At 36.6% G+C, this 26,891-nt stretch overlaps 2 protein-coding genes across 3 annotated transcripts; both read right to left on the bottom strand.

The window, feature by feature from the left end:
* Positions 1-16,116: 16,116 nt before the first annotated feature.
* Positions 16,117-26,273, bottom strand: LOC112732322 (RAF-like serine/threonine-protein kinase PRAF). Of its 2 annotated transcripts, none has more exons than XM_025781001.2 (10): positions 25,795-26,273; positions 22,291-25,578; positions 22,006-22,184; positions 21,823-21,891; positions 21,581-21,733; positions 21,324-21,487; positions 21,040-21,187; positions 18,073-18,195; positions 17,890-17,977; positions 16,117-17,805 (listed from the first exon to the last, which is right to left on the bottom strand). In XM_025781001.2, exons 2-10 carry the CDS (start codon positions 25,574-25,576, stop codon positions 17,627-17,629), a joined length of 4,389 nt encoding a protein of 1,462 aa, XP_025636786.1. In that variant the 5' UTR covers positions 25,577-25,578; positions 25,795-26,273; the 3' UTR covers positions 16,117-17,626. The 2 variants fall into 2 exon arrangements, with proteins under 2 accessions (XP_025636786.1, XP_025636785.1); XM_025781000.2 differs by having other exon boundaries at positions 22,291-25,588; positions 25,795-26,271.
* On the bottom strand, positions 16,258-16,677 carry LOC112732323 (uncharacterized). The gene has a single exon (XM_025781005.2). It carries the CDS (start codon positions 16,675-16,677, stop codon positions 16,258-16,260), a length of 420 nt encoding a protein of 139 aa, XP_025636790.1.
* Positions 26,274-26,891: the final 618 nt, after the last annotated feature.

Here is a 26,891-nt window from a genome sequence, read left to right as displayed (position 1 = left end):
CAATAAACATATTGTTTTTAACTGTACTACCTTCCCGGAAAGCTTGCAAACTTCTGTGACACTTATATAAGACTCTTTAGCTTGTTTTTAGGTGTCAAAATATAGAGAAGGCTCTAGGTGAAATTAATCAGGTATTTTCTTATAAAAATGTTTAAAAAACAGAGGTTTAGGTTTCTGGAGTACTGAGGATGATTAACTTGAGTGAGATGGCAGAGTACTGTAATATCAATTGACATGATAATGGGTGGAATTATTAACTGAGTATGATTGAGATGAGTCTAGGACTCGAAGTGGAATGGTGGATTAATGATGCACTGAAAAATGATTTATGAAAACCATTGCTCCATTATTTTATATTGAGATTGTTGAGACGCTATTAGACTGGCACGGACGGCAGTTGGATCCCGCCTGTCGAGGTCGCGGAGGTGGCGTAAGGGCGGTGGTTAGTCCCACTTACGTTGAGATGTGAGGTCCGTGGTAAGAGTATCCCACTCGCATCCCTTCGGATCACTAGAGTGTGGAGGCACTATATCTTGGACCATGTTTCGAGTACGATATCTCGGGGGTTCCTAGTATGATACCGAAGGGCAACGTCTCCATGGAGATGTGTCGGGTTGGAAGTTGAACCAACAATGTGATATCACAGCCAGTAGGACAGGCATTTATCATGTGCATATTCTATCTGTTTGTTTGCTTTTCCGACTTGTATTGTTTGCCTAATTGCGTAACATGCCTAATTGCCTATTTGAATTACTTGATATACATGCTTATACTTGTGCTTTACTTGCATTGTATTAATTGTGTATTCTACTGGGATTAAGGAGGTTCAGAAGGCGGGGGTGATGGGATCGCACGGAGGATAGGTTGGTGAAGGCTGTGGGACAGTGGAGAACTGTTAGATTAAAAAATCCACTAAGTTAGATTACCCATTATTATTATGGTTTTAAGTTATGTTTCAATGTTTTAGTTATGCTTTAAGATGAATCTTGTGTTGGATAAGAAGTTCTAGGATTGCCTCTGGCATCCTGAAGTCTTATATCTTACATCACTGGAAACTGTTACCATACTAAGAACCTCTGGTTCTCATACCATATTCTGATATTGTTTTTCAGATGTAGATCGCAATCCACCTCGGTGAGTTACTTGATGGTGACCGAGCAGAGGATCGTTATCTCATTTTGAAGTCTTTTGATTTATTTCTATTAGATACTCTCACTTTTATATTATTTTGCCTTAGAGGCTCACCTTGAGAGAGATATTTTGTAGATGTTGTTTTATCTATCAAAACACTGTATGTCTGTATATAACTAGCCGGCCTAAACTCCGCGGGCTGTGGCTAGTATCTTATGATTATTATACTCTTATATCTTGTTATCTTGTACCTTTATCTTGTGCCTTATGCTTTTAGCTTCGTGTGAATATTTTGCGCGTTATAATTCCATATTTGAGCTTATTTTCTTCATCGGGCTTCTAGAAATATTTATTCCTTCTATATATTTTACGTATAAGCCTTAGAATTATCGTAACCTTTTATTAACCTTTGCTTTACGGCTAGAAGTAAGCTTAGGGTAATTAGAGGGTTACATTTTTTGCATGTTGGGAACCGGTCAAGGTAAGATTTCGGTTTTCTTTAGGTAATATGTAATGTTTCGTGAAACTTAGGCTAGTAGACCTTAGGATAGGATTGAATTGGTGTTGTTGAATATTGATGATGATTAATGATGTTGTTGAATATTGATGATGAATATTAATGTTATTGAATAATGATGATGAATATTGATGATTGTTGTTATTGGTGAGGGTTTATGATGATTATTGTCAATGATGAGTATTGATAATGAGAAATTGGCAAATAATGATTGTGATGGAAATTATAAGTTTTGGGTATTTTATGTGAAAGGATTACGACGGTTCGGAAATTTAGCAAAACAGTTTCTTCGTCGGTAGCATAGTCCAAACCGACAAGTAACCCTCCTAATCAAAGTTTAAAATTTCTAATTCAAATTAACCGAGAGTAGTTGAACCTCGGGTCAACTTCCCTAGGAACTATTGCCAACAAGTGCATGATATTGGATGTGATGACTAAGAAGGTTTTCAATAATAAGGAAGCAAACAATAAAGAGATAAAAGAACGATCCAAAATTGCAATTAATAAACTAATAAAGGAATAAAGGAACTATATATGTAATATAAACAAGTAATGCTTTAAAGTGATGGAAATGTGGTTCAAAACATAAATGGAACCTTGACTTGGGATAAGTTATGCAATCCCTTCCTTGCCATAACCACAACTATGATAATTATGATGGATTAATCTCACTTAGTCTACCCTTAACATCGAAGAGTAAGTCAAGTGAGCATAATTATTATTAATCCACAAATCCTTGCTAACTTACAAATTACCTTAGTAAAAAGCTAGCGTTAGTGTAAACAATAACAACTAACAACCCAAGAATTATCACTAAATGTCAAACATTATGACTCTAATAATCCATATACTCATTTCCCCAAGCCAAGTGGTGGAAATCTACCCCATAATCAAAATTGGCATTTCATCAAACACATGGAGGGCATAATCATAAAACATGGCAAAATTAGAAAATTACTTAAAACTATGAACAACCAATGATCAAAAGCAACAAAGGTAACTCGATAAACATGTAAAGCCATCAAACATCAAATTCATCAATTAAAACTCAAAATTGCAAAACTATATATATTGATAAGAGAAATTGAAATGTAAGAGTGTAGAACAAGTAGTGCAATAAAAGGGAAAATTAAGAAATACTTACAATGAGATAGCAAAATCCAAGATCAAAATTGAACTATAAAACGCTACATTAAAAACCTAATTAAAATCCTAAGAGAGAATTTTGTATACTACACTACTCCTGCTCCTACTATGTATTTTCTAATCTAAAAGTGAGCTCTCTTTCATATGTGTTGTTGCCCCTTCATATAGCACTTTGATTTCAACTTCAGCCTTCCAGAACTGGGCTAAAAAGGCAGCAAATTCACGAGCCACGTGACATTTTAATGAGGTCACGCGTTGGTACCTATGCGTACGCACACTTGCTGATTTTTCTCCTGTGCGTATGCACAGAAGTTGTGCATGGGCACACATGCTAATTTCCATTCTGTGCGTACGCATAGAGCTGTGCATGGGCAGAGGTGCTGATTTTGACCCTTGTGTGTAAGAACACTCTGAAATACTTTTCTCCTTTGTTTTTTTCATGTTTTCTCCCAATTGCATGCTTCTCTTCCACTATTGTGAAGCCATTCCTACCTATTATACCTGAAATCACTCATCAAAAATATCAAGGCATTGAATGGAATGAGAGTTGAATAAAATTAATTAAATTAAGCACAAAATAGCATGTTTTCACAATTAGACATAATTTAGGGAGAGAACACAAAAGCATGCTATTTAGGTGAATAAATGTGGGTTTATATGATGAAATCTACTCAAATTAAACCGAAATTTATTGTCAAATATGGATTCATCAATTCTCCCACACTTAAACAATAGCATGTCCTCATGCTAATCACAATCAAAGGAGAAGGGTAAAAGGACAAGCAACTTATTCAATGCAACTACTTACATGCATGTAACTATGCTAAATGTTAGTTACCTCTATCTATAATATAGTTCCTATGGAGTTTGGCAAAACCAAACAATAGAATTCCAATCAATCTAAAACAAAACCTTAAGGCTAAGGTAAGAAAATATAGCAATATGACCAATGTCCAAAGATGTGATTTGAAGTTTTCGAAATTAATTTCAATAACTTGCAAGAAAATACAAGATAAGAGATGGAATCATAGAATTGAGCGATCGAACCCCTCACCGGATGTGTATACACTCTAGTTGCTCAGTGTTTAGGGCTTAATCACTCAATTCTCCTTTAATCATGTTTTCTAGGATTTGCTAATCATCTAACAATTAAAAAATAATTGATGAATGAATGCAAACATCATGAGGTCTTTGGAGGGCTATAATGGGGCTAGGGTAAGGATAGAATTAATATGGTTAAGTGGACTAGTAAATTGGACCCTTGATTAGCAGAAGTATCCCACTTAATCCTATATTAACCTATTTACACAAAAGAAAACAACCTAACTTCCCATTTATTTCTTTTCTCACATTCACTCATGCATCTTCTTTTTAATTCACACACATATGCATTCTTTATTTACATTCTTATTGTCATTTCTTTTCTTTTCTTTTCTTTCTTCTCTTTTTTTTTCAAAAAGTATATGCACCAAAATTTCTCTTTTTCTTTTATCATCAAAGAGAGATGCATATGTTTTAATTAATGAATGCATGAGTGTTTACCCATTTTTCCAAAATTTCACCATGAATACCCAAAGTACTTTCTACCAATGTGTCCCCCACAATTTTTCCCCACACTTAATTGACACACACTCTCCAAACCTAAGCTAATCAAAGATATAAATTATGGACATTAATAATTTTTCACTTAGGGAGAAAGATGTGCTTAAAATTAGAATAAAAGGGGTTAAAAGGCTCAAAATTCGATTACAAAGGTAATCATAAGGGTTGGCCATATAGGTTAGTGAGTTTTAATTTCAAAAATGGCCTCAATGATACTAAATGCATTCAAAACATCAAATATAGGACATAAAGACTCAAGCAAATCTAAGATCATAATCATAAAGGAGTATAACACACAAGAACAAAATTTGTAGTTGAAAATGTTCAACCATCCATTAAGGCTCAAATCTCAATAAGTGTTTTGTTCTAGCTCATTTTTATGTTCCAAAAGAAGAATACTTCAAGCAAGTTGAAAAACAAGTTTTCAAATCTAATCAATGGAATGCCCTAAAAGAGATTTCTTGAAAATTTTTTGTTGTTTCACCAAATTATTTTCTATACTAGGCAACATGCAAATAAAACTATAAGCAAACTAAGATATATATGTATATATAAGAAAACTAAGCAAAATGCAATGTCATGAAATACAAATAAATATTCACAAGAAATATAACTACTAAAAACTAGAAAATAGTGCAAAGTGTTGAGAAAGAGAAATTTACGCCCCAAAATTGCGGATCCTCCCCCATACTTAAACGTTGCACGGTCCTCCGTGCATGCACATGATCCGGGGGTGAAGAACTATGAGGCTCCACCTTCAGCTAGCGAAGGCGGGAGCTCGGGCTGCTGTAGAAAATAAATAAATAAGAATTGAAGAAGAGTTCGTACGAGTGTGCTCTGATAAAAGACAATGTGCGTATTCTAAGTGTGCACGGTTTAGAAAACACACATTGGCCAGGTAAAAATGGTAACCACACAAGCAAAAGAAATAGCATGTGTTCCTCAATTAAGTAACCTAGGTTGCAAGTAAAAAATAAACAAGAGATAAGGAACAAACAAACCTAGGTGACCACAACTAAAGTGAATTGAATATTTGAGATATTGGATATTGAAATTGTGCAAGTGAAAGCGCAAAATTGATATAAAAGAGTACAATAAACAATAACCAACTCAATAATGAAAAGAAAACTACTTGTTCATCCTTAAACATCATACAATAGTCACATAATTAAGGTACTTGTTGCAAAAAGTGATAAGCTTGATAAGAATCAAGTCAAGTCACTCAAACAAATGCAAAGCATTAAAAACAAACAAGTGCCTTGTTATGTGATGAATTTGATATGAAAACCATGATGAACAAGTAATTTCAACTCAATTCACTTATATTCAATACACACTTATAAATAACTTGTCCTAGGATAGAATGAAAATATGAATCATAAAACCCACTAGGAACTAGTATTTAAAGCAAAGTATAAGTGCATTGATGAAATCCAATTGCATATAACATCAACGATCATTCAAGGTGCACAATGCATGATTAAGTTGTCAAACAAGGATATAGCCTAATGCGTATGGTAGCTACAACATATGAATCAAACTCACAAATCATTTAGGAAATCAAACAAATACTTAATACTCAGTGCACATATTCATCAAAAATTAAGCCACAATTCAAGCAAGAAGAAAACCCAATTACCATCAAGCAAACACTTGCAACTTATTTAATTAACAAACAACTAAACCAAAACTAATATAATTACTAAAAAGGAGATTAAATGAAAATAAAATGATAAGAAATAGATTGGGAATTAAGGGTTTTATCACAATAGATAAGGATTATTCAGTAGGGCATACCCAAAGACACAGCGAAAACATAAAAGATAGATAAAGGTTTTCCTACTAGACCTCTAAGATACCTGTTCTTAGCAACCTAGGTCACCGGAAAGGATTCCCTACTAGACCTTCAAAGAATTTGTCCTTGACAACCTAGATTAGAGGGACGAAAGCTAAAAGAACCACCACGCAGATCACCTTAGTGTTGGATCCTTCAATCTTCCTCATGCAACAAGCAAAGCAAATCACGCACCTCACTTCTCACACAATAAAACGTGCTTAAAAGCAACTAAAATTTATTCATCAAAAGCTGTTCCAAATGGTCTCACCAAAGGTGTTTAAATAGGCCCCTAACAAATTGACAAAAAGATAAAATAAAATTTTAAAATTTAAATTAGATTTGATCTTAATGGGTTAGAACAGATTTGATTTAAAATTTAAAATTCCTAAAAATACTACTAAGCAAATCAAAAGTAAATCAAATCTTCCAACAAACTCCAACAGTAAAAAAAATTAAAAATAAATGACTAAAATTCGAAAATTAATAAAATTTATGCCTCCCGTTGAATTTGAAAAGCTTTATTGGGCTTCTTGTTGTCTTGCCTTAGCCCAATGGGCCTTATGAATTGTTTCCCTTTCAGTACTACTGTTTTTGAGACGGACTCTTGGTCTTCTTGATGTCCAAGACTAGCATGGCAGAATTCTTCTAGAATTCAGATCCTTGAATATGACAAGATTATCATTCCATCCCTTAGCTCTAAGATGACAAAAATGCCCTCCTGACCACGTATCATTCTCTCCCTCTTCAAAAAGATTTGTCCTCAAATCTTGAATGAGACGCTCTGCTTCCCTCTAAGGAATCCAAACCCAATCTCCAGGTTTAAATACCATGGTTTGATGACTCTTCTCTACCCACTGAATTGTGGCTATGTCCTTCATGTGTGCAAGTTCAATCTTTCCAACAATACTTTCACCATCTTGTCCAAAGTGTGCAATTTGGCTTTCTTTCTTTTCATCCATATTAATGTCTCCATAATTGATCAGTAAATCTACAAAGCCTAGGAAAGTTGATATAAAAACACCAGGAATTTCATGGTTAGATGTATGAGAAACTAAAGATTCCGTGGACTTAAATGATACTAATGCACTCTTATCTAAGCTAGAACTTTCTAGATCTCTCTCACAAGTTTGTTTATTACTCTCAGTTTCTTTGTCACTCATTGACTCCTCTCTCTCACTATTCTCATAGTTTATCTCAAAACTCTCACTTTCAATTAAACATTGATCCTTTTCACTCAAACACTCACTTTCTTTCTCTGTTTCTTTTCTCTCTGGATTTTTAAATTCCTCACATCCCAAGAACCCAGTTGAGAAAGTCTGCACTTTTGAATCTTCCAAGGACACATCACCCTCTGCAGCAGACTCAACAAATTCTTCCATCTCTGGCTTTGAAGAAGAATGAAAGATAGGCGTAGAAGAAATCTTCTTTATATGGCGATCTATCATTTGCTGCACCTGCTCCCTGTCAATGGCCAATTTGACCAAATCCTCCATAGTTACATAACGGTAACATTGGATTTTATCTGCAAGTTCTTCATGTAATCCAAACAAAAATCGTTCCATAAGAACCTCAGGACTCCTTTTAATATTAGCCTTGTCCATCAAATATAGAAACTCCTTGTGGTACTCTATCACTGATTGTGAACCTTGTTGCAACTTACAAAATCTTCCAAAAAATTCATTGTGGTATGATGATGGGACAAACTGGTTCCTCATAATTTTTTTCATAATTTAATTTTTTTTTGCTACTTTTTTTTTGCAGACACTGACTTAAAGATAGAATAGTTGCAAAACCAAAATAAATAAGTTTTTTTGTTTTTTTTTGGACTCTAACATGAATTTACAGAAATTAAAGAGAAAAAAACAAAGAGACTAAACAACACCCATGGAATATGTAGATAAATAAGAATTTACCTACGACCTGCAACTAATACCAGATGATAAGAAATAGATTGGGAGATACGGGTTTTATCACAATAGATAAGGATTATTCAGTAAAGGACATACCCAAAGACACAGCGGAAACATAAAAGATAGATAAAGATTTTTCTACTAGACCTCTAAGATACCTGTTCTTAGCAACCTAGGTCACCGGAAAGGATTTCCTACTAGACCTTCAAAGAACTTGTCCTTAACAACCTAGATCAGAGGGACGAAAGCTGAAAGAACCACCATAGAGATCACCTTAGTGTTAGATCCTTCTATCTTCCTCATGCAATAAGCGAAGCAAATCACTCACCTTACTTCTCACATAATAAAACGTACTTAAAAGGAACTGAAATTTATTCATCAAAAGTTGTTCCAAATGGTCTCACCAAAGGTGTTTAAACAGGTCCCTAAAAAATTAACGAAAAGATAAAATAAGATTTTAAAATTTAAATTATATTTGATCTTAATGGATTAGATCAGATTTGATTTAAAATTTAAAATTCCTAAAAATACTACTAAGCAAATCAAAAGTAAATCAAATCTTCCAACAAACTCCAACAGCAAAACAAATTAAAAATAAATGGCTAAAATTCGAAAATTAATAAAATTTATGCCTCCTATTGAATTTGAAAAGCTTTATTGGGCTTCTTCTTGTCTTGCCTTAGCCCAATGGGCCTTATGAATTGTTGCCTTTTCAACACCACTGTTTTTGAGACAGACTCTTGGTCTTCTTGATATCCAAGACTGGCATGGCACAATTCTTCTAGAATTAAGATCCTTGAATATGACAAGATTGTTATTCTGTCCCTTAGCTCTAAGATGACGAAAATGCCCTCCTGACCACGTATCATAAAACTAACTTGAAAAAGTGGAAAATAGGGCAAAAGTAAGAGAATAGATGGGTGGAGGGGGAGTGAAAGTGCGTTAGGGCTTAATTCAATGTGTAATGAAAATTTTGCCCAAAACATCACTTGTGCGTACGCATAGACATGTGTGCGTACGCACACTAGTTGAAACAGGATAAGTGAGCGGACGCACAAGGGTATGCGAACACTCTGAGCAGAAAGGGGATTAAGAAGTGTGCGTACGCACAGAAGGCCTTTTTTTGTTTTTTTTTTCTTATAATAACATGGGGGAAGGATCATGTGTGCGCAGGCACACAGGTCCGTGCGCACGCACAGGAACAAAAATGGATAGGGATTCATACGCACAGGGTGTGCCAGCGCTCCCAGCAGAAGGAGTGTAAGCTAGTGTGCGTACGCATACAGTGTGCAAGAAGGGCTCTCTGTGTGCACACACAAGTGGGTGCGCACGCACAAAGCGCAAGAAAAACAAGGGAGCGCTCACACACAAGTCGTGCGAGCGCTCTGAATAGAGGACTCGTAGGCTTGTGTGCGCCCACACAGAGAGGTGCACATGCACAGAGCGCGAAATATAGAGATCATGTGCGTACACACAAGAGTGTGCGCACGCACAGTGCCCTGTTTTTCCAAAAAATTTTCTTCAAATTCTAGGGCACTCTACCTCAGCTCAACAAAATTTGAACCCCACAACATTCAAAACTTCACAAAATCATGATCCATACCAAAATCAACCTATCTAAGCTCAAAATTAAACTAATCCTAAGCTTGCTTAAAAGAAGAAAAATGCAATAAAACAAGACTATAAAGAAGGAAAAGGTAAGAAAGATGTTACCATGGTGGAGTGTCTCCCACCTAACACTTTAGTTTATAGTCCTTAAGTTGGACTTTTTGAGGAGACTCTTGTTAGGGTGGCCAATATTTCCACTCCTCCTTGAACCTCCATCCAAGCTTGCGCTTTAAGGCTCCCCCGGGATCCCATATTCTAGGTATCCACTCTCCTTCTTGTTGATCTTTATTCTTCAAGCCGGATGGACAAGCTCTCAAATTACCCTTGAAGTACCCTAACACACTCCGAAAATCACTCAATTGTGCTTCACACCATGCTTGAATCCCAAAGCTTGAATCAGCTTTCATGAAGGGCTTTGGACTCCTTTTGCAACCAACACTCCTTTCTCCACCATGTACCAACCCAAGAAGGACCTTGAGTTGGTAGTCCGTCTCCAAGATAGCATATTGATGGGGCCAATGCAGTTCATAGGTGAAACTGCCACCCACTCAATGTGCTCTTGGAACGAAATTGCTTTCTCACCAACTTCATCTTCCTTATCACTTAAGTCATACCTTGGAGGTTGCGAGAAATCTACCTCCATATCTCTTTCAAGCTCAATGGGAAGAGGTTCATTTAGATCATTAAGGGGATTGACCAAGGTGGACAAAAAATCATCAATGATAGAATCCACATCTAGATCAATCTCCCTCAACTCTCCTTTTACCTTTTCCGATGCACTCATCTCACCTTCCTCCTCTTGTTGCAGTTCATGCTCTAACCTTCTTCTTTCCCTTGTGGCTCTACGTTCTCCTCCTTACTACACTCTTTAGTTAATCCTTCACATTCTTCAAGAGGAGGACCTTGATCGGATGAGCATAAAAGAACCAAGCGATTTACCGCTTCGTCTATGGTGGCCATGAATTGCCCTTGTGTCCTTTGAAATCCTTCTTTCTATTGGAGAAAAACTTGAAGGTCTTAATGGTCTTGGGCCAAGGGTGGAAAAACTTCACATTGGGGTGAAAAATGAGGTTCATAGTTTGGGAGAAAGGTTGTATGTGTGGGAGGTGACTCGTGTTGGTAGGTGTTTTGAGGTGGTATGTAAGGAGGTGGATGATGGTGTGGTGTTTGAAAATGTGGTGATTGAGGATTATGTTGAGGGTATAGGCCATAGGTATATGGTGGTGGAGGAGCATAATCAAAGTGAAATCCACCATATCCTTGGTTTGGGTATGCATATTCGGGAGCATTTTGCTCATTGTAGTATAGAGGAGGTTGCTTCCTTCCAAAATTGATGCTTCAATCCCATGATGCAATCCAAAATTGAAGTTATCAAGCCCTACAAAATGATCACAACCATACTACAAACCAAGACGGTGACAACTCATAGAGAAAATTGAAAATAAAAACTAAAGACATCAATTAACAAAAGAAACAAAATCCTAATTAATAGCCAAAAATAATCAAACAACCCAAAAAGTATCTATTCACACTATTTACATATTCACAACAACCAAAATTATGGCACTCATTGTACTAGCTCCCCGGCAACGGCATCAAAAACTTGATGTGAGACGATCACGATGGTTCGGAAATTTAGGAAAACAATTTCTTCGTTGGTAGCATAGTCCAAACCGACAAGTAATACTCCCAATCAACGTTTAATTTTTCTAATTAAAATAACTGACAGTAGTTAAATCTCGGGTCGTCTTCTCTAGGAACTAGTGCCAACAAGTGTATAAAATTGGTTGTGATGACCAAGAGGGTTTTCAATAATAAGGAAGCAAAGAATAAAGAGATAAAAGAACGATCCAAAATTACAATTAATAAACGAATAAAGGAATAAAGGAACTATGTATGTAATATAAACAAGTAATGCTTTAAAGTGATGGAAATGTGGTTCAAAACATAAATGGAACCTTGACTTGGGATAAGTTATGCAATCCCTTCCTTGCCATAACCATAACTATGATAATTATGATGGATTAATCTCACTTAGTCTACCCTTAACATCGAAGAGTAAGTCAAGTGAGCATAATTATTATTAATCCACAAATCCTTGCTAACTTACAAATTACCTTAGTAAAAAGCTAGCGTTAGTGGAAACAATAACAACTAACAACCCAAGAATTATCACTAAATGTCGAACATTATGACTCTAGTAATCTATATACTCATTTCACCAAGCTAAGGGGTGGAAATCTATCCCATAATCAAAATTGGCATTTCATCAAACACATGGAGGGCATAATCATAAAACATGGCAAAATTGAAAAATTACTTAAAACTATGAACAACCAATGATCAAAAGTCAAAATTACAAAACTATATATATATTGACAAGAGAAATTAAAATGTAAGAGTGTAGAACAAGTAGTGCAATAAAAGGGAAAATTAAGAAATACTTACAATGAGATAGCAAAATTCAAGATCAAAATTGAACTATAAAATGCTACATTAAAAACCTAATTAAAATTCTAAGAGAGAATTTTGTATACTACACTATTCCTGCTCCTATTATGTATTTTCTAATCTAAAAGTGAGCTCTCTTTCATATGTGTTGTTGCCCCTTCATATAGCACTTTGATTTCAGCTTCAGCCTTCCAGAACTGGGCCAAAAAGGCAGCAAATTCGCGAGCCACGTGACATTTTAATGAGGTCACGCGATGGTACCTGTGCGTATGCACACTTGCTGATTTTTCTCCTGTGCGTACGCACAGAAGTTTTGCATGGGCACACGTGCTAATTCCCATTCTGTGCGTACGCATAGAGTTGTGCGTGGATAGAGGTGCTGATTTTGACCCTTGTGCGTAGGCACACTCTGAAATACTTTTCTCCTTTGTTTTCTTCATGTTTTCTCCCAATTGCATGCTTCTCTTCCACTCATGTCAAGCCATTCCTACCTATTATCCCTGAAATCACTCATAAAAAATATCAAGGTATCGAATGGAATGAAAGTTGAATAAAATTAATTAAATTAAGCACAAAATAGCATGTTTTCACAATTAGACATAATTTAGGGAGAGAACACAAAAGCATGCTATTTAGGTAAATAAATGTGGGTTTATATGATGAAATCTACTCAAATCAAACCGACATTTATCGTCAAATATGGATTCATCAGTATTATGTAGGTTGAATTTGGAAATTATGAATGAATGGATATAGTGGAAAGTGTATGGTCTAGGTTTTCAAATGTTTGAAAGATAATTGGGGACCACTTATATATGATTTTGAGAATGGTTGGTTTGATGGTGAATTGAGTGTTTTGCCAATTTTGGTAAAACCTTATTTCTGAAAAATTTGACGAGGTATAACTTGGTCTCCGGACTTTTGTTTCTGATGAAATTTAATTAATTAAAAGTTGGGTCCGAGAGCTTTAAGACGTTCGAAGAACAGATGAAAAATGTTTTAAAACGAAAAAGTTATGTGCATTTGAAGTTCGGTACAAAAATCTGAATTCTGCAGCTTTTGAAAATTTTCTAAGTCTATCAGGGCATGCGTACGCAACGCGAGTCTCCTTTGTTGTTTTCAGTGCTCACGTGTGTGGACGTTGCTTGTGTATGTTATCTTGGCCAAATAACACATATGCGTACGCAGACAGGGGGCTTGCGTACGCGAAACTCCTGTTTTGCTGAAAATTTGTTTTCTTACAATTTTAACTCATTCTCTAACTTTCTAAACTTCTTTAAGTGTTGTTTAAGACTCCTAACTAGTAATTAGACTTTGAGTTCATTGAGGATGAGTTAAATGACTTAAGAATGAGATTTTTCTGTTATGAGTTTAGAAGACAGAGACTTAGATTTCTAAAGTACCGTGGATGGACCAGTTGAGTGAATTGGCAGAGTACTATATTGATGATGAACTTGTGAAATTGAGGATCGATGATGAGTTTGGAAACTTGGGAATTAGATGATTATGGTTGATGAGATTAATGATATGAGAATCCATGGACTTGTGCTATGAGCAGTGATCACTATGACTGATTTATATACTATTGATATGCTGAGATTTGGCAAGTCGCTATGCACCTGGCAAGGACGATGGTTAATCCCGCTTGTCGAGATAGCGGTGCCAATGTAGGGGCGGTGACAGTCTTCCACCTACGTTCAGATGTGAGGACTGCGGCAGTCTCGTGCTATCATAACCTCTCTTGCCATAAGAGTGAACTCGGGTACTATAACCCAAAAGAGTGGGTCGAGCAATATATATATGGGGCACAAGAAAAAGTGTTGGACATTATACACCAGGAAGTGCCAAAAAATGAGCCGGGCACTATATCTCAAAGACGTGGCAAGAAAGTCTACATCCGAAAGGTTGTGTCGTGTTGGCAGTTGAACCGACAAGTGATATCACGAGACAAATAGGATAGACATTCATCATATGCATCTTTTACATACTTGCTTTCTTTGATTACTTTAGTTATGCCTAAATGAATCATATGTCTACTTGCTATTTGTTTTACTTGCTATATATGAATACTACTTGTGCTTTACTTGTTTGCATTACTTGTGTTTTCTGCTGGGATTGAGGAGGCTTGGTAGGCGGTGGCAATGGGATCGCATGGAGGATAGGTCGGTGAAGGCTGTGAGACAGCGGTGACTAGTTCTAGTTAGAAATTCCTTAAGTTAGTTCACCCTATTTATGGTTTCATTTATATTTATCTCATTAAGTTTGAATATCTGTATCGATGTGAAGTTCTAGGATTGCCTTTGGTGTCCTAGAACCTTATATCTTATCTATTGGGCATTGTTATCATACTAAGAACCTCCGGTTCTCATACCATATATTGTTGTTGTTTTTCATATGCAGGTCGCAACCCACCTCGGTGAGGTCGCAGATGGTGACAGAGCGGAGGATGGCTTCTCTTTTGTTTTATTCTGCTTTACTTTTGTTGTAGTTTTTCTCTCGTTTTTTGTATATCACAGTTATATCTTAGAGGCTTTTGCTTTTTAAACCTTGAGAGATAGGAAGTAAGCCTCTTATAAAACTCTGTTGTATTTCTTGACTAGTTAGCCTAAATTCCGCAGGCTGTGCCTAGTACCTTTTGTATATCATATATATAATTACTTTGTTTGTCTATTAGCTACTACGTTGTATCCTAGAGCTATAATGCAAGGTTGTATATTTATATGTTCTGTTCTTATCTTGCCTACGCATTTAGTTATCGTGTGTGAATGCTTCGCACTCTGTATCTCTATTTCTATGAGCCTTTGATCCTTTATTCCTTTGATCGAGATTCTAGTTATACTATTTCTTGATTATATACTATTATATGGAGTTTTAGAACTGTCATGATGCTTTATCGCCTTTGCTTCATAGCTATAGGTGAAGTTTAGTGTGATAGGGTGTTACACGGTTTTCTCTCTCTTCCCGATCTCTCTTCTCCCTTAGCTTCCTTCCTCTGCTCTCTCGATTCTCTCTTTCTTTCATGGGCGAATGGGAAAAAAGCTCTGTGTGTGTGGGGGGTATTCTTTTTGAATCAAAAGGGATAAGGATAGGTATTTTTAATAAAAAAATCAGGGTAATATAGTAATTGAAAACTAATTTTAATCCGAAAAATTATCTTTAGCAAAAATACTATTTATTCATCAAATTGCAAATTATTTTTAAATAAATACCCTAATCCAAGAATTAGAGAAAATCAAATTAATTTCCTTTAAAGTCATAAAATAAAGTTCGAAATCAAAATATTCAAATTAAAGCATAAAAAAATCTCATTACTTTTCAAATACAAAAGCTTTAAATCATAAACAGAAAAATATTCAATTAATATAAAAAAATCACTAAAAATATATTTTTAAATAAATATAATAAATCAAACATAACATATTATTAAATTTTTTAAAATTTGGAGTCTTACAATATTCATTTGTTTGGGTCATATTTAATTTGTGGCGCTTAATGTCTATAATAAACAAGTATATTTTGATTACATGTTGATGTAATACATATTGTTTAAACCTAACATACATATCTTTAATCTACAAACATATCATTAATATTACATGTTTTATTTAGATTAAGTTGTAATTAATAGGTCTTTGAGTTTTCCTCTGTATTAATATTCGATCGTAAATTTTTTATTCAGCTATTCCGTGCAACTCACAGGTCATTAAACTAGTTCTTACTTATCGATGGACACTAGTCTTATATCTTACTACAAATATTTTTTTATGTTACAATGTCAAATTATTAATAAAATCGTTAAGAATTTTAAATTGTTCAGCAGGATTAGTCTGTAAATTGATTACCCGGACACGCTGCTACTAGTCCTGTTTCTTTTGCTTTCATTCTACTAAAGGAAAATTGGTAAGGCGAAAAGAGAAAAGCGAAAAGCAAAGAATCTTGAGCAAAAGAATGGTCTTTACACAATAAACTAATTAAGAATAACTCTACCGCTGAAAAGACTAACAAATGAACAAGTTCAACCGATAAAATCTAATAAAACTTCGGGTCTGCTCCAATCATTGTTCGGTTTGGCCACGTTCAACTGCAAAAGGAGCGCTATACCTTGCTGAGAAACTGGGAGGCATATCTTCGTCTTCACTCGGAACTCCACTGTTGAAGTTCAGCGCATAACTGTGTTCATCATACTGAAACCTGTTCCTCTGCTGCTTCTTGCCGTAACCATTTACCTTTCGAATGAATGTCTTCCACTTGGGACCTGCAATCACTTCTGACAACTCCTTCATCTTCCTCAACCTGGTTCTCAACCAGGACTCTCCCTTTTGCTCTGCCAAGCCTTTGCCTTCGCCGTGGCTTTGCCACCATCCCAACTCGAAAACCTGGAAGCATCCAGAACCGCACATGCTGCCAGGCTCTTGGTGATCCTCGGAATATCCTTCCTCATGTTCCACCAATGGCCTTACCTCAAAAGCAGCCATATTTTGAAAGGAAAAACAAATATATGAAAAATATGTTCGAGGCTGGAATTATGGGCTTTAGTTTTTTGCAAAGAATATATACGTGATGATTATAAGGAAAAGAGATATATAGATGCAACCAAGGAAATGTCACAGAAAATTAAGCTGCAGCTGTATTAAACAGCTGCAACCAAAAAAGATAATAATAAAATGTGGAAGTACAATTAATTGAAATAATCTTATCTGGAGTAGGCCTAAGCCACTTAGAGTGTCAATCACGTACATGCCAATTGGTATTCAATTAGCATCTCCGCCACTCACAAAGACCTAATAATCCTATTAATATTATAAGAATTAAAAAGAGGTGGGAAAGAAAACGAAAGTGGTATTAAATATCATATGATTAAGCATACATAAGAAATGATACAATGATTTTGATATATTAATCTACACTGAATGGATTGGATAAAGCCGGCTTGGAAGGTAGGGTATCATGTATGTTGTGTCATCTTAAGCTGTCGGTGGCTCCCACCACATGATAAACAACAGAGTAGGATGAGTTGAAGGGAATGAGTTAACGCCTAAAGATTGTGATGAATTAGCACCAACACTCAACCATAACATTCATCTGAAAACATATATCATTCAAACTACTATATTCTTTGTCACCATCATTTTTTCCAAGAACTGTAAAAAGATTAAAAAATAAAAAATTCAAAATATTTTTTCTTTCGCTTTTCTTTTTTGACTGAAGAACGGCACATTACAAAAAGCTCATTGAGGTTTAAGTGTGCTGTACTGTACTGCTAAAAGGCCTTACACTAAGTACTATTTGACACTAAGTGCTAACAAACCTTGTACATATTACACAATGGACTGATCTGAAAATCAGATGCAAATCTGGATTTCAACATGCTGCTATTGTAAGAAATCATTTCTGCATTTGGCTCTGGTATGAACCAGGTTGTTGCTATTGATTTTGTCCTTTGGGGGAGACCTTGGCTGCCATCTGGCGTAATTCATTGGCGACCTCAGTGAAGGTTGGTCTTTCTGATGTCTCAGATGACCAGCACCGCTCCATCAGTAATCGCCATTCCGGATCACAGGTTTCTGGAACTGGAGGCCTTAAAGTGTTGCTCACAATACCCCCTGAATTATGTTTTCCAAACCCACTAATCAATAACTGAAAGCTGGCCAATCAAAACTAAAGCATGGATTCAACCACTGGATTACCTATGATAGCTCCATAGTGCAAGTCAGCATATGGCTCTTCTCCAGTGAGAAGTTCCCACAGGACAATACCAAATGAAAACACATCAACCTGAAAGAGCAAATATTAAAACAGCAAACTAGTTAGGAGAATAGAATATTCAGTAAGTATCAAAATACATAAATAGTTCAACTTAGAACATATACCTTCTCTGAGACAAGGCTGCTACTTCCATTCAAGAGTTCTGGGGCCATCCAGGGTAGAGTTCCTCTCACACCCCCAGATATCAGGGTCTGACATTTCACTTTTGATAGACCAAGGTCACCAACCTGGTATCATGATGGAAAGTATAAATAATAAGCTAGTGAATACAACATATATTCTATATTCTATTCTCAGGCCAATAGTGCTGCATTGAAGATGAAAGCAAGTACTATAGACACTAAAAACTATTAAGAAAGATGGAACTTAGTGTTGCAGAATGGAGCAATCCCAAATCTCAGTAAACATGGTGTCAGTTGTTCTACATGTGAACATGGAACTTGCAAGACCAAGTATTAATTTGCCACTGCCATGAAGCCATTGTCCATAAATTTAGGATTAATTCCATCATTGCATGACCAGTAGAAAAATCATTTACACTAATATGCAATCAAGTATTGTCAAATCAACACAAGGGCTCCAATTGTCATAACTAAGTCTCACATACAATGCCATATCATTCGAAATGTAAAACTCTGGCACATTAACAGTGTATCAATATTAATATCATATACCTAATGACAATTGATTTCCATCATCATGAAGAAACAAATATAATTACAAATGAGAATGAGCACAACGTTATAAGAATACGGTGCAGAGAAAGGAAAAAGTTAATCCAATTTGTTTTGTCTTTTTGAAGATGTTCATTGGTATCAATAACCTGGCACTATAGGAATAAAATATACTTGATTCCAATACTATATATGTAGACCCACCATCAGAAGAACCACCTTGAATCCTCTTTGCATTTTTCAGCCTTTATTTTTAATATCATTCATGAGGGAAAGTCTTGACCCAATGGTAAGTTGTAGAGTGACCTGGACGTCAGAAGTTTTTGAATGGCAATGTTACATCTAGTTAGGGGGTTCATAGTTCAGTTTTTTCATAAACTGAACTGCAATAAACCATTTTAAATGGTTAAATGGTTTAGAAACTGAACCAAACTGCTTTTTCACATAGCAAACTGGTTTAAACCAGTTTATAATGTAGTGCATCAGTTTAAACCAATTTATAAAAATAAAACCAATTTTAATTTAAAAACTAGTTTAAACTGGTTTATATGCTAAATAAGTTTTAACCCATTTCTCTCTCTCTCTCTCTCCCCCTCTCTCTTCCCACCCACTCTCTCTCTTTCACAGGAGCCCCAGCTTCTACCAGGCGTTGCCTCAAGAATTTCACCATTGGAACTGCCCAAACAATGAAATAACACGCCAACAATTAAGTCAAAATTAGTAGAACAAATAACTGAATATTGACATTCAAGAAAGTCACACATTCTATTGATAGTGAAAGTTCCCCCATTCCTCTTAACCATATATATTTTTTTTAAAGCATCCTCTTAAGAAAATATTAAAAACTGTCAAAACCAATTCAAAAGAAACACTCCTATCAAATTGAGCTCTCTTGTTTTCCTCCGACCTCTAAAAACTGATTGCTTAGGGGAGAAAAGGTATTTTTGAAGGGTTAAAATCATGGAAATTGTAGGATTTATTGATGAAGAAAAACAAATGAAAATAATATGTTGGAAGCTCTTTTGAATCTGTTAGGGACTTGGGTATTATGGGGTGCTCAAAATCCTACATCTAGTAGTATGGGATGCTTGATGTTGTATATAAGGAGAGTGGTTCTTCTCCCTTATCAGCTAGCTTTTAAGGTGTGGTTTCCCACTTTCCCACTTTCCTCAACCATAAAAACGAGTAGAAACCAGTTTTATTTGGTTTAGAGCCAAACTAAACCATAAAAACTGGTTTCTAATAAACTGGTTTTTATAAAAAACTGTAGTTTCAGTTTACTTGAAAAAGATGGTTTATTTAAAACTGGTTTTTTTTAACACTCCTATATCTAGTATGCAATGAAAGCTAACTACCTAACCCTAACTTCACTGAGGGATCAAATTGTTAAAAATGGCACAAAATGTTCCAAATGCAGCATCAAAATACCTAAACTTCATCCATCAAGTTTTGCTCTGATGTTCAAGATTCCCAGCATAATGCTTTTGCACGACTAAATGTCTTCACAGTTTTAATATATTCATTTTGACAAACTTGGATTGCAAAGCTTAAAAAGAAAAATGAAATGAGGAGGATAACAAGAACAGAAGACATGCAATTATGTATCAAAATTACTGTGTTACCAAATACAATTTGAATGATCATTAACTAACAGCTAAGCTGCATACAAAGTTATATCTCTTCACAATTATTTCAATAATTTTAAACTATATATCCAAATTCAAAACAAATCATTGGTGCATGCTAACTATTACCTAATAGATATTCTCATCCACAAATCCAAACCTACACAAAAAGATAATGGTTTATATCCAGATATCTTAGTAAGGTTGTGCTAGCATATTCAAATCTATGACGTATACTACAACCTAAAATCAATGCCCTTTATTTTTTGGTTTTAAGTCACTCCTCTACTCTCTATAGGGAAAAAGCTGTAGATCTCTAACAAGTTTCCCACTATAGGTGCAGCTAATTAAAAACGTCACACAGTCATGTGTCTTCTGTCATCATTATACTCATAGTCAACATAAAGTATCACACTCCTTATGTCGTCCTTTCTTAGAAATCAAAACTCCGCAAATCAGACTCTAGTAGCAAAATCACAATCTATTCCATCAAACTCCTTCAAGCAAAGCCACTGCAATCCAACATCATATCACTCTATCATACCCTAGACTTAAAACTTTGCAAAAAATACAGAGCAGTGGTTACGGGATGACACATTCTGATCACAGCATTACATAGAATTGGTAAAAACCACAGGTACACATGGAAATTACCGCACTAACCATTACCTGCACAAATGCAAATATTGTAGTAACTAATACATGCCTACTACATATCAACATGAGAGAATATGAAACCAACAATAACCAAATCAATATCAAACAATCAAACCTTGCATATTGGGCGGTGTGGATCTCGCAGATTCACAAGTAAGTTGTCACTTTTCAAGTCGAAGTGTACTATGTTTTTCCCGTGTAGGTATTCCATACCAAAAGCTACGTCCATAGCAATCAAAAGACGCTTGCGCTTGTCAAGATTCCTGATAAAATCATAGTAGCATTGAACATTTATCATTTTGGAAATGATCGTATACTAATCAAGGAAAATCAACTAATAGATGGGCAAGCGAGCGAGAAAGAGTGCGCACATAAATTATAAATATGCAAAGTCACTACCTCTCATTCTTCTGCAAGGCATTTCTAAGAGAGCCATTAACCATATACTCAGTTACTGTAGCAACAGAACCTCCTGGACCATCAAGCACAACACCATAAAAAGCTACCACATTTGGATGGTGCAAGTCAGCTAGCTTGATTGCTTCATTCCAAAAGTCAGCTCTCTGCTTGTAGCATAACCATGAACAAGGTACACTAAGATTGTTTAGTTAACAGGGGTACAACAGAAATCAGAACAATTACTAATGTAAACATACCAAACGCTCTTCCTCTGAAGGCTTTCCAGCGAAACACCGATCATTAATCCGCTTTATTGCAACATCCGTGCCCCTCCATTTTCCATGATATACAGTACCAAAGGTCCCAGAGCCCAATTCTACCAGCTCTTCAAGGTCACAATTCTTTATAACCTAGCAACATATCAGGAGGTTTTGAGCTTAGCCAAGCTGGCTGCATGAAAACACAAAAGAGTAAACATATTGACAGCACAGCATTCAACCTGCAATGCTCCAAGATCTGTAATTGGAAAACCAAAATTTGCCTTCTCTGGAAGCTTGCTCTCTACATCCTAAACAGTAAAAGATCAATGATGTAGTAGCAGCACAGTACTAGTAGCAAAAAAACCAAAAAAAAAAAAGATTAAAAAAAATAGAAATTCCAAGGCAACTATAAACAAAGTCACCTGTGCTGTACTTTTACACTGTACATCTATTTCACTATTTTGAACATATCCATCTTCTGTCTCTCCACGAAAGGAAACATCTCTGGCATGCAATTCAGGATTTGAAGGAATGCTCGAGTGCAGAACAGAAGCAGCTACGCCTTCAGCAACTGCTTGAAGCTGTTGGTCCTGGGATGATCCTTGAATTAAGAAACCAAAGCATACTCAGTTAGTGCTACAAGCTCCAAAATAATATATCATCAATAGGGCTAATTTATATATAGTGGGACATAACAATTTACATACCCTTGGCAGATCGAGCATCTTCCAAAGCTAAATTCTGTTTGAATGCCAGGCCATTATCCAATGGAGCTGCTACATTCTGTTCAGCACTGTTGCCTGGATTCTCACCAAACTGGTCCTTATAAGAATAATGTTCTTTCTCTAATGCAATTTTTTTAGGTCTAGGTGGTGGAAAGTACGAGCCGTGTATATTCCATGGATCCTGATTGCTAAAAAGTGAGTTTGAAGAATCCTGTGCATCTCCAAACCTGACAGATGGTGAAGTCGAAGATGAGAATACATCACCCTTGTGATTACCTTCTTTCGATTGAGGATTTGAATTAGGAATGCCCGGAACATGGGGTTGGGCAACCTCATTATAATCTGCTGGCCTGGAATTATTACCGTACGGAACTTCCATAATAAAACTAGGAAGTACATCCATCGTATTAATTTGATTTGCGTCGACATCCAACTTTGATCTACTAAGGTTGTTATCCAAAGCCCCTTTCTTCTCTACAGAACACTGAGTACTGTGATCTACTTTATCATAACTTGCATGAACTTCAGGTTTGTCTGCATAACTTTCAGGATTGATTATCTTGAGGGGTTCCACCCTTAAATCAACAGGTTTGAGATGGTCCTTTGCAATCCAATTCTCCACAATATCTGCTTTTGAAACAATGCTAGTGAGTTCATTGGTATAACCTTTTGCAGATTCTTGAACTGTACACTGAGAAGTTTCAACAGATGCGCAACCAACTAAAGGCATATCAGCAGTAATAGGTTTATTAACAATTACATCTTCTTTAGCCCAGTTTTCTACTGGAATCACATGTTGGCAGACAACATCATCTAGATAAGGCAGTGGTGCTGTTCCTGTGCGACCAGCATTTAGTAACTGTTTTTCACCAGCTCCTACAATTGTTCCCTTGACAATTGTATTCTGGTGATCCAAATTGTCTGGCTTCTGTGAGAAATGCCTCTCACCTTCAGGCTCTGACCCAAGATTACAGGACAGCACAGTTGCTTCTTTATAATGCATTGCTCCAAGCTCAGACTTGCCAACAATCATGGGTCTGGTCCCAACTACTTGCTCAACCATGCCTTCTGGTGTTGCTGTAGTTACTACAACTTTATTTGTTGCCTGCGCTTTTGAATTGTCATTCATAGGGAGACTATGGTAACTTGGGTTTGAATCAGGAGCCAGACCTGCACAAATATTATGTTGATCCTGAACCACTGGATCTGAATGTGCATGGGGTAGCTTTTTCTGACACATATAACAATCCTCTGATCTTTGGGTTTTTTCGGGATTCACTAATGTTTGTTGGGGTAATAATACATTAGGGAAAACAACATGCTCTGGTGGAGGAGCCTGAACCCAGCTGTAACTACCTCCAACTATGACAGAAGGGACTTGACCTGGGTATGCACCGTACCTGTGTTCAGCAGGAAGCTGAAAAATCCTTACACCTGACGTATTTCCATCACTATGTTTATCCAAGACATTTTGCTGCATCTGCAGCAATAGTTGTGGTTGAATAGCATTTGATTGTACACCTGCATGAGAAGATGATTGAGCCATTGTCATTTGCACAGCAGGGACTACTTGATGGGTCACAAGACCATGAGTATTTTCATGTAATTGATGCTGGGAGTATATGGACCCAGCCTTGCTGAAAAGCTCAGGATTTGAGAACCCCATCTGACGAGGCAGCTGAACAAAATCTGCATTGTTCATAACTTCTGGGAAAGGATCAATCAGAGGGTGCATATAAAGTGCAGGCAGAGGATTTTCCATTCCAGGTTGCTGCAACCCAATATGCTGCTGGGATAAAGTAACAGGCACAGACTTTTCAAACTGCAACTCATTATGGAAAGGTGGTCGGTGATTTGGACCAGAGTTAGTTACAGTAATGTCCGAAGCTTGCAAATTAGGTGCAGGTGGTGGAGCTTCCTTAACAGGATGCTGCAACCCAAATTCCTCCTGGCATAAAGTAACAGGCACAGACTTTTCTAATTCGACCTCATTATGAAAAGGTGGATTGTGCATTGGACCAGAATTAGTTGCAGAAGTGTCCAATGGAATCACAAAAGCATCTGAGTAAACTGATGCAATGCTTTCAGGAACCTTCATGTTTGAAGTAGCATCCTGAGAAGCAGCTCCATTTCCCGCAGGCATGCCAGATGAAGGCACTTGACTGACATCGGCTTGACCAGCAATCGAGCCATCAAGAGCTTCTATCACACTCAAATCAGAATTCTGGGTGGAAGCTGCACTTTTAATACTCTCTTTCCTTGTCAGTTTACCACTAATCCCATCTATTATTCCATTCACAGCTTCAACGTATTTTTGCCCATTATCCTGTAAGTCTACAAACTGCACCACACCAGAAGGATCAAGTTCTGAAGCAGAAAACAGAAAGACCCTTAATTTAGCAGAGCCATCAGGAGACCTTTCAATCAATTTTTCATACTCCTCCATCATATTATCAAGATCCTCAGGGCAGGAAACCGAAACCAATGCATCAAGATCCTCATCAGGGAGCTGATACTTGATAACCACAGGCTGCCCATACGTATCAGTCATCTTTTGTGCCAATTCATTGAAGCTCGTGCCTCTCCTAACACTAATGATCCTTGTTTGCCCCCCAACATACCTCAATTTTCCATCACAGGGTCTAGGCAAAATCTTACCACCATAGCTGCACAATAGCTTCATTTTTTGCCCAGATACTGAGTCATTCATGCCCTCATTACTGCCTTGATCAGTTCTGAGAGAGGAACCAAAACCAATCCCGCCTGGTACAACAGCACCACCTATCTGATGAACAGCATTTCCAACCACCCTGCTGCTGCCAGGAAGGGCATTATCAAAGCCATTACCAGAAACCGAATTTCCCAAATTAATAGGATATCCATGGGAAGCCGCAACCACACTACCCAAAAGATCAACGGCATTGGCTCCCATGAACCGATTGGCAAAACCTGAACCATAATTAAGCCCAACAGCGGGGTTTACAGTGGGGTGAACCGGAACAGCAGGACGAACACACCAGGTAGGAGAAGCAATAGCCGAAGTTACATTTCCGTACGCTATTCTAACCAAACCAGCATCAGAGACAGACGCAGGGTAGACAAGCGGCACCGCACCAGAGCTAACATGGTCCCAAACCGAATTTGGAGGGAAATATTCTGCAGTTTGAAGCGGTTTACTAGCAGGAGGAACGAGTGGCTCTTCGGCCGCAGCTCGAGTAACATTTAGTGATCTTAGATCGCAGGGAACAGAGGTTTGATCAAATGCCATGGCTGCGAAAGACTATTAAGAATTTGAAAAATAAAAAATCAATCGAATAACAACATCTGAACATGAACCGAAACATAAACCTAGAAATGCAATCCTACATTGACGTCAATTGCCAACGGAAAATGCAATTAAAACCCTAGTCAAATTCAGCAAAACAAGGAGAAATTCAAAATTTACACACGCGCGCTCAGAGAGAGAGAGAGAGAGAGAGAGAGTACCAGAGAACGATGCACTGTCAGAGAGTGATAAGATAGAGAGAGAAAGCGGTTGATCGGGTCGTCGAAGGATAACAAAACCTATTGCCTTTTTTCCAAAATTTCAGGGATTTTAATTTCCCTTAAATACTATGCAAGTCTTCACTGTTGCTTGATTGCTTCTTCACTTTCTGTCTGTCTCTCTCTGCCTCTTCCCCTCTGCTACAATGTAACCTGTCTTCCTTTCATTGATTTTCACGGTTATTATTATTATTATTATTATTATTATTATTATTATTATTAAATAATGGGTTGATTTCAGACTGAATGCAGTTCAAGGAGAGTCCAGCAGTGTTTGTGTTTGTTACATTTTCCCGGGAAAGTGACGGAAAGAAGCAGGAAATGGCGGAGTAAGAGAAGGAGGAGCGGGGTAGCGAGTAGCTACAGAGAAACTACTCAAAGAGGGCACGTTTAGTTAATGGACCGCTTCATGCAGCGTTCTTTAAATTTGGGGTTTGCGTAAAGCTAATAACAAGATAGTGACCCTTTTTTTTTTATAGAATTAATCATTAAATACAAGTCATTTAACTAAATAAGGCTAATAAGTATTGATACTCATGCCTCTCTACTAGACATTTCTTTTCTTCTTCTTCTTTTTCTTCTTCTTCGTCTTCTTCTTCTTCTTTTTCGTTATTTTTCTCTATTATTATCGTGGTCACCACCATCTCCTCCCTCTCTTTTATTTATTTCATCAGATTTTCTTCTTCTTCCTTTCTCTCCTTCTCCTCCTTCATCTTCATCATCATCATGGTTATAGTCATCGTCGTCTTCTTCTTCTACGTATTGTCGTTATTGTTATAGTTATCGTAGAATTTTTATCATATTGATGGCATTGTCTAATCCAAAATTTTCGCAATAGAATTTTCTCAAGTTTCTTCTTATTTGACTCTGTTAACAAAAATAAAAATAAAAAAATATCAAACAAAAAGGAAGAAAAATACATAATACTGCAAAATTTACTTGGAAGAGGATGAATCTACATCATAGTTGTCAAAATTAAACCGGTGATCGAACCGGTTAGGTTACTAAGTCACTAAATTACTGGTTCAACCGGTAAGTCA

This window comes from Arachis hypogaea, chromosome 13 (genome assembly GCF_003086295.3).
Source record: "Arachis hypogaea cultivar Tifrunner chromosome 13, arahy.Tifrunner.gnm2.J5K5, whole genome shotgun sequence".
Lineage (NCBI taxonomy): Eukaryota > Viridiplantae > Streptophyta > Magnoliopsida > Fabales > Fabaceae > Arachis > Arachis hypogaea.
This window is presented reverse-complemented; position numbering and strand designations above follow the sequence as displayed.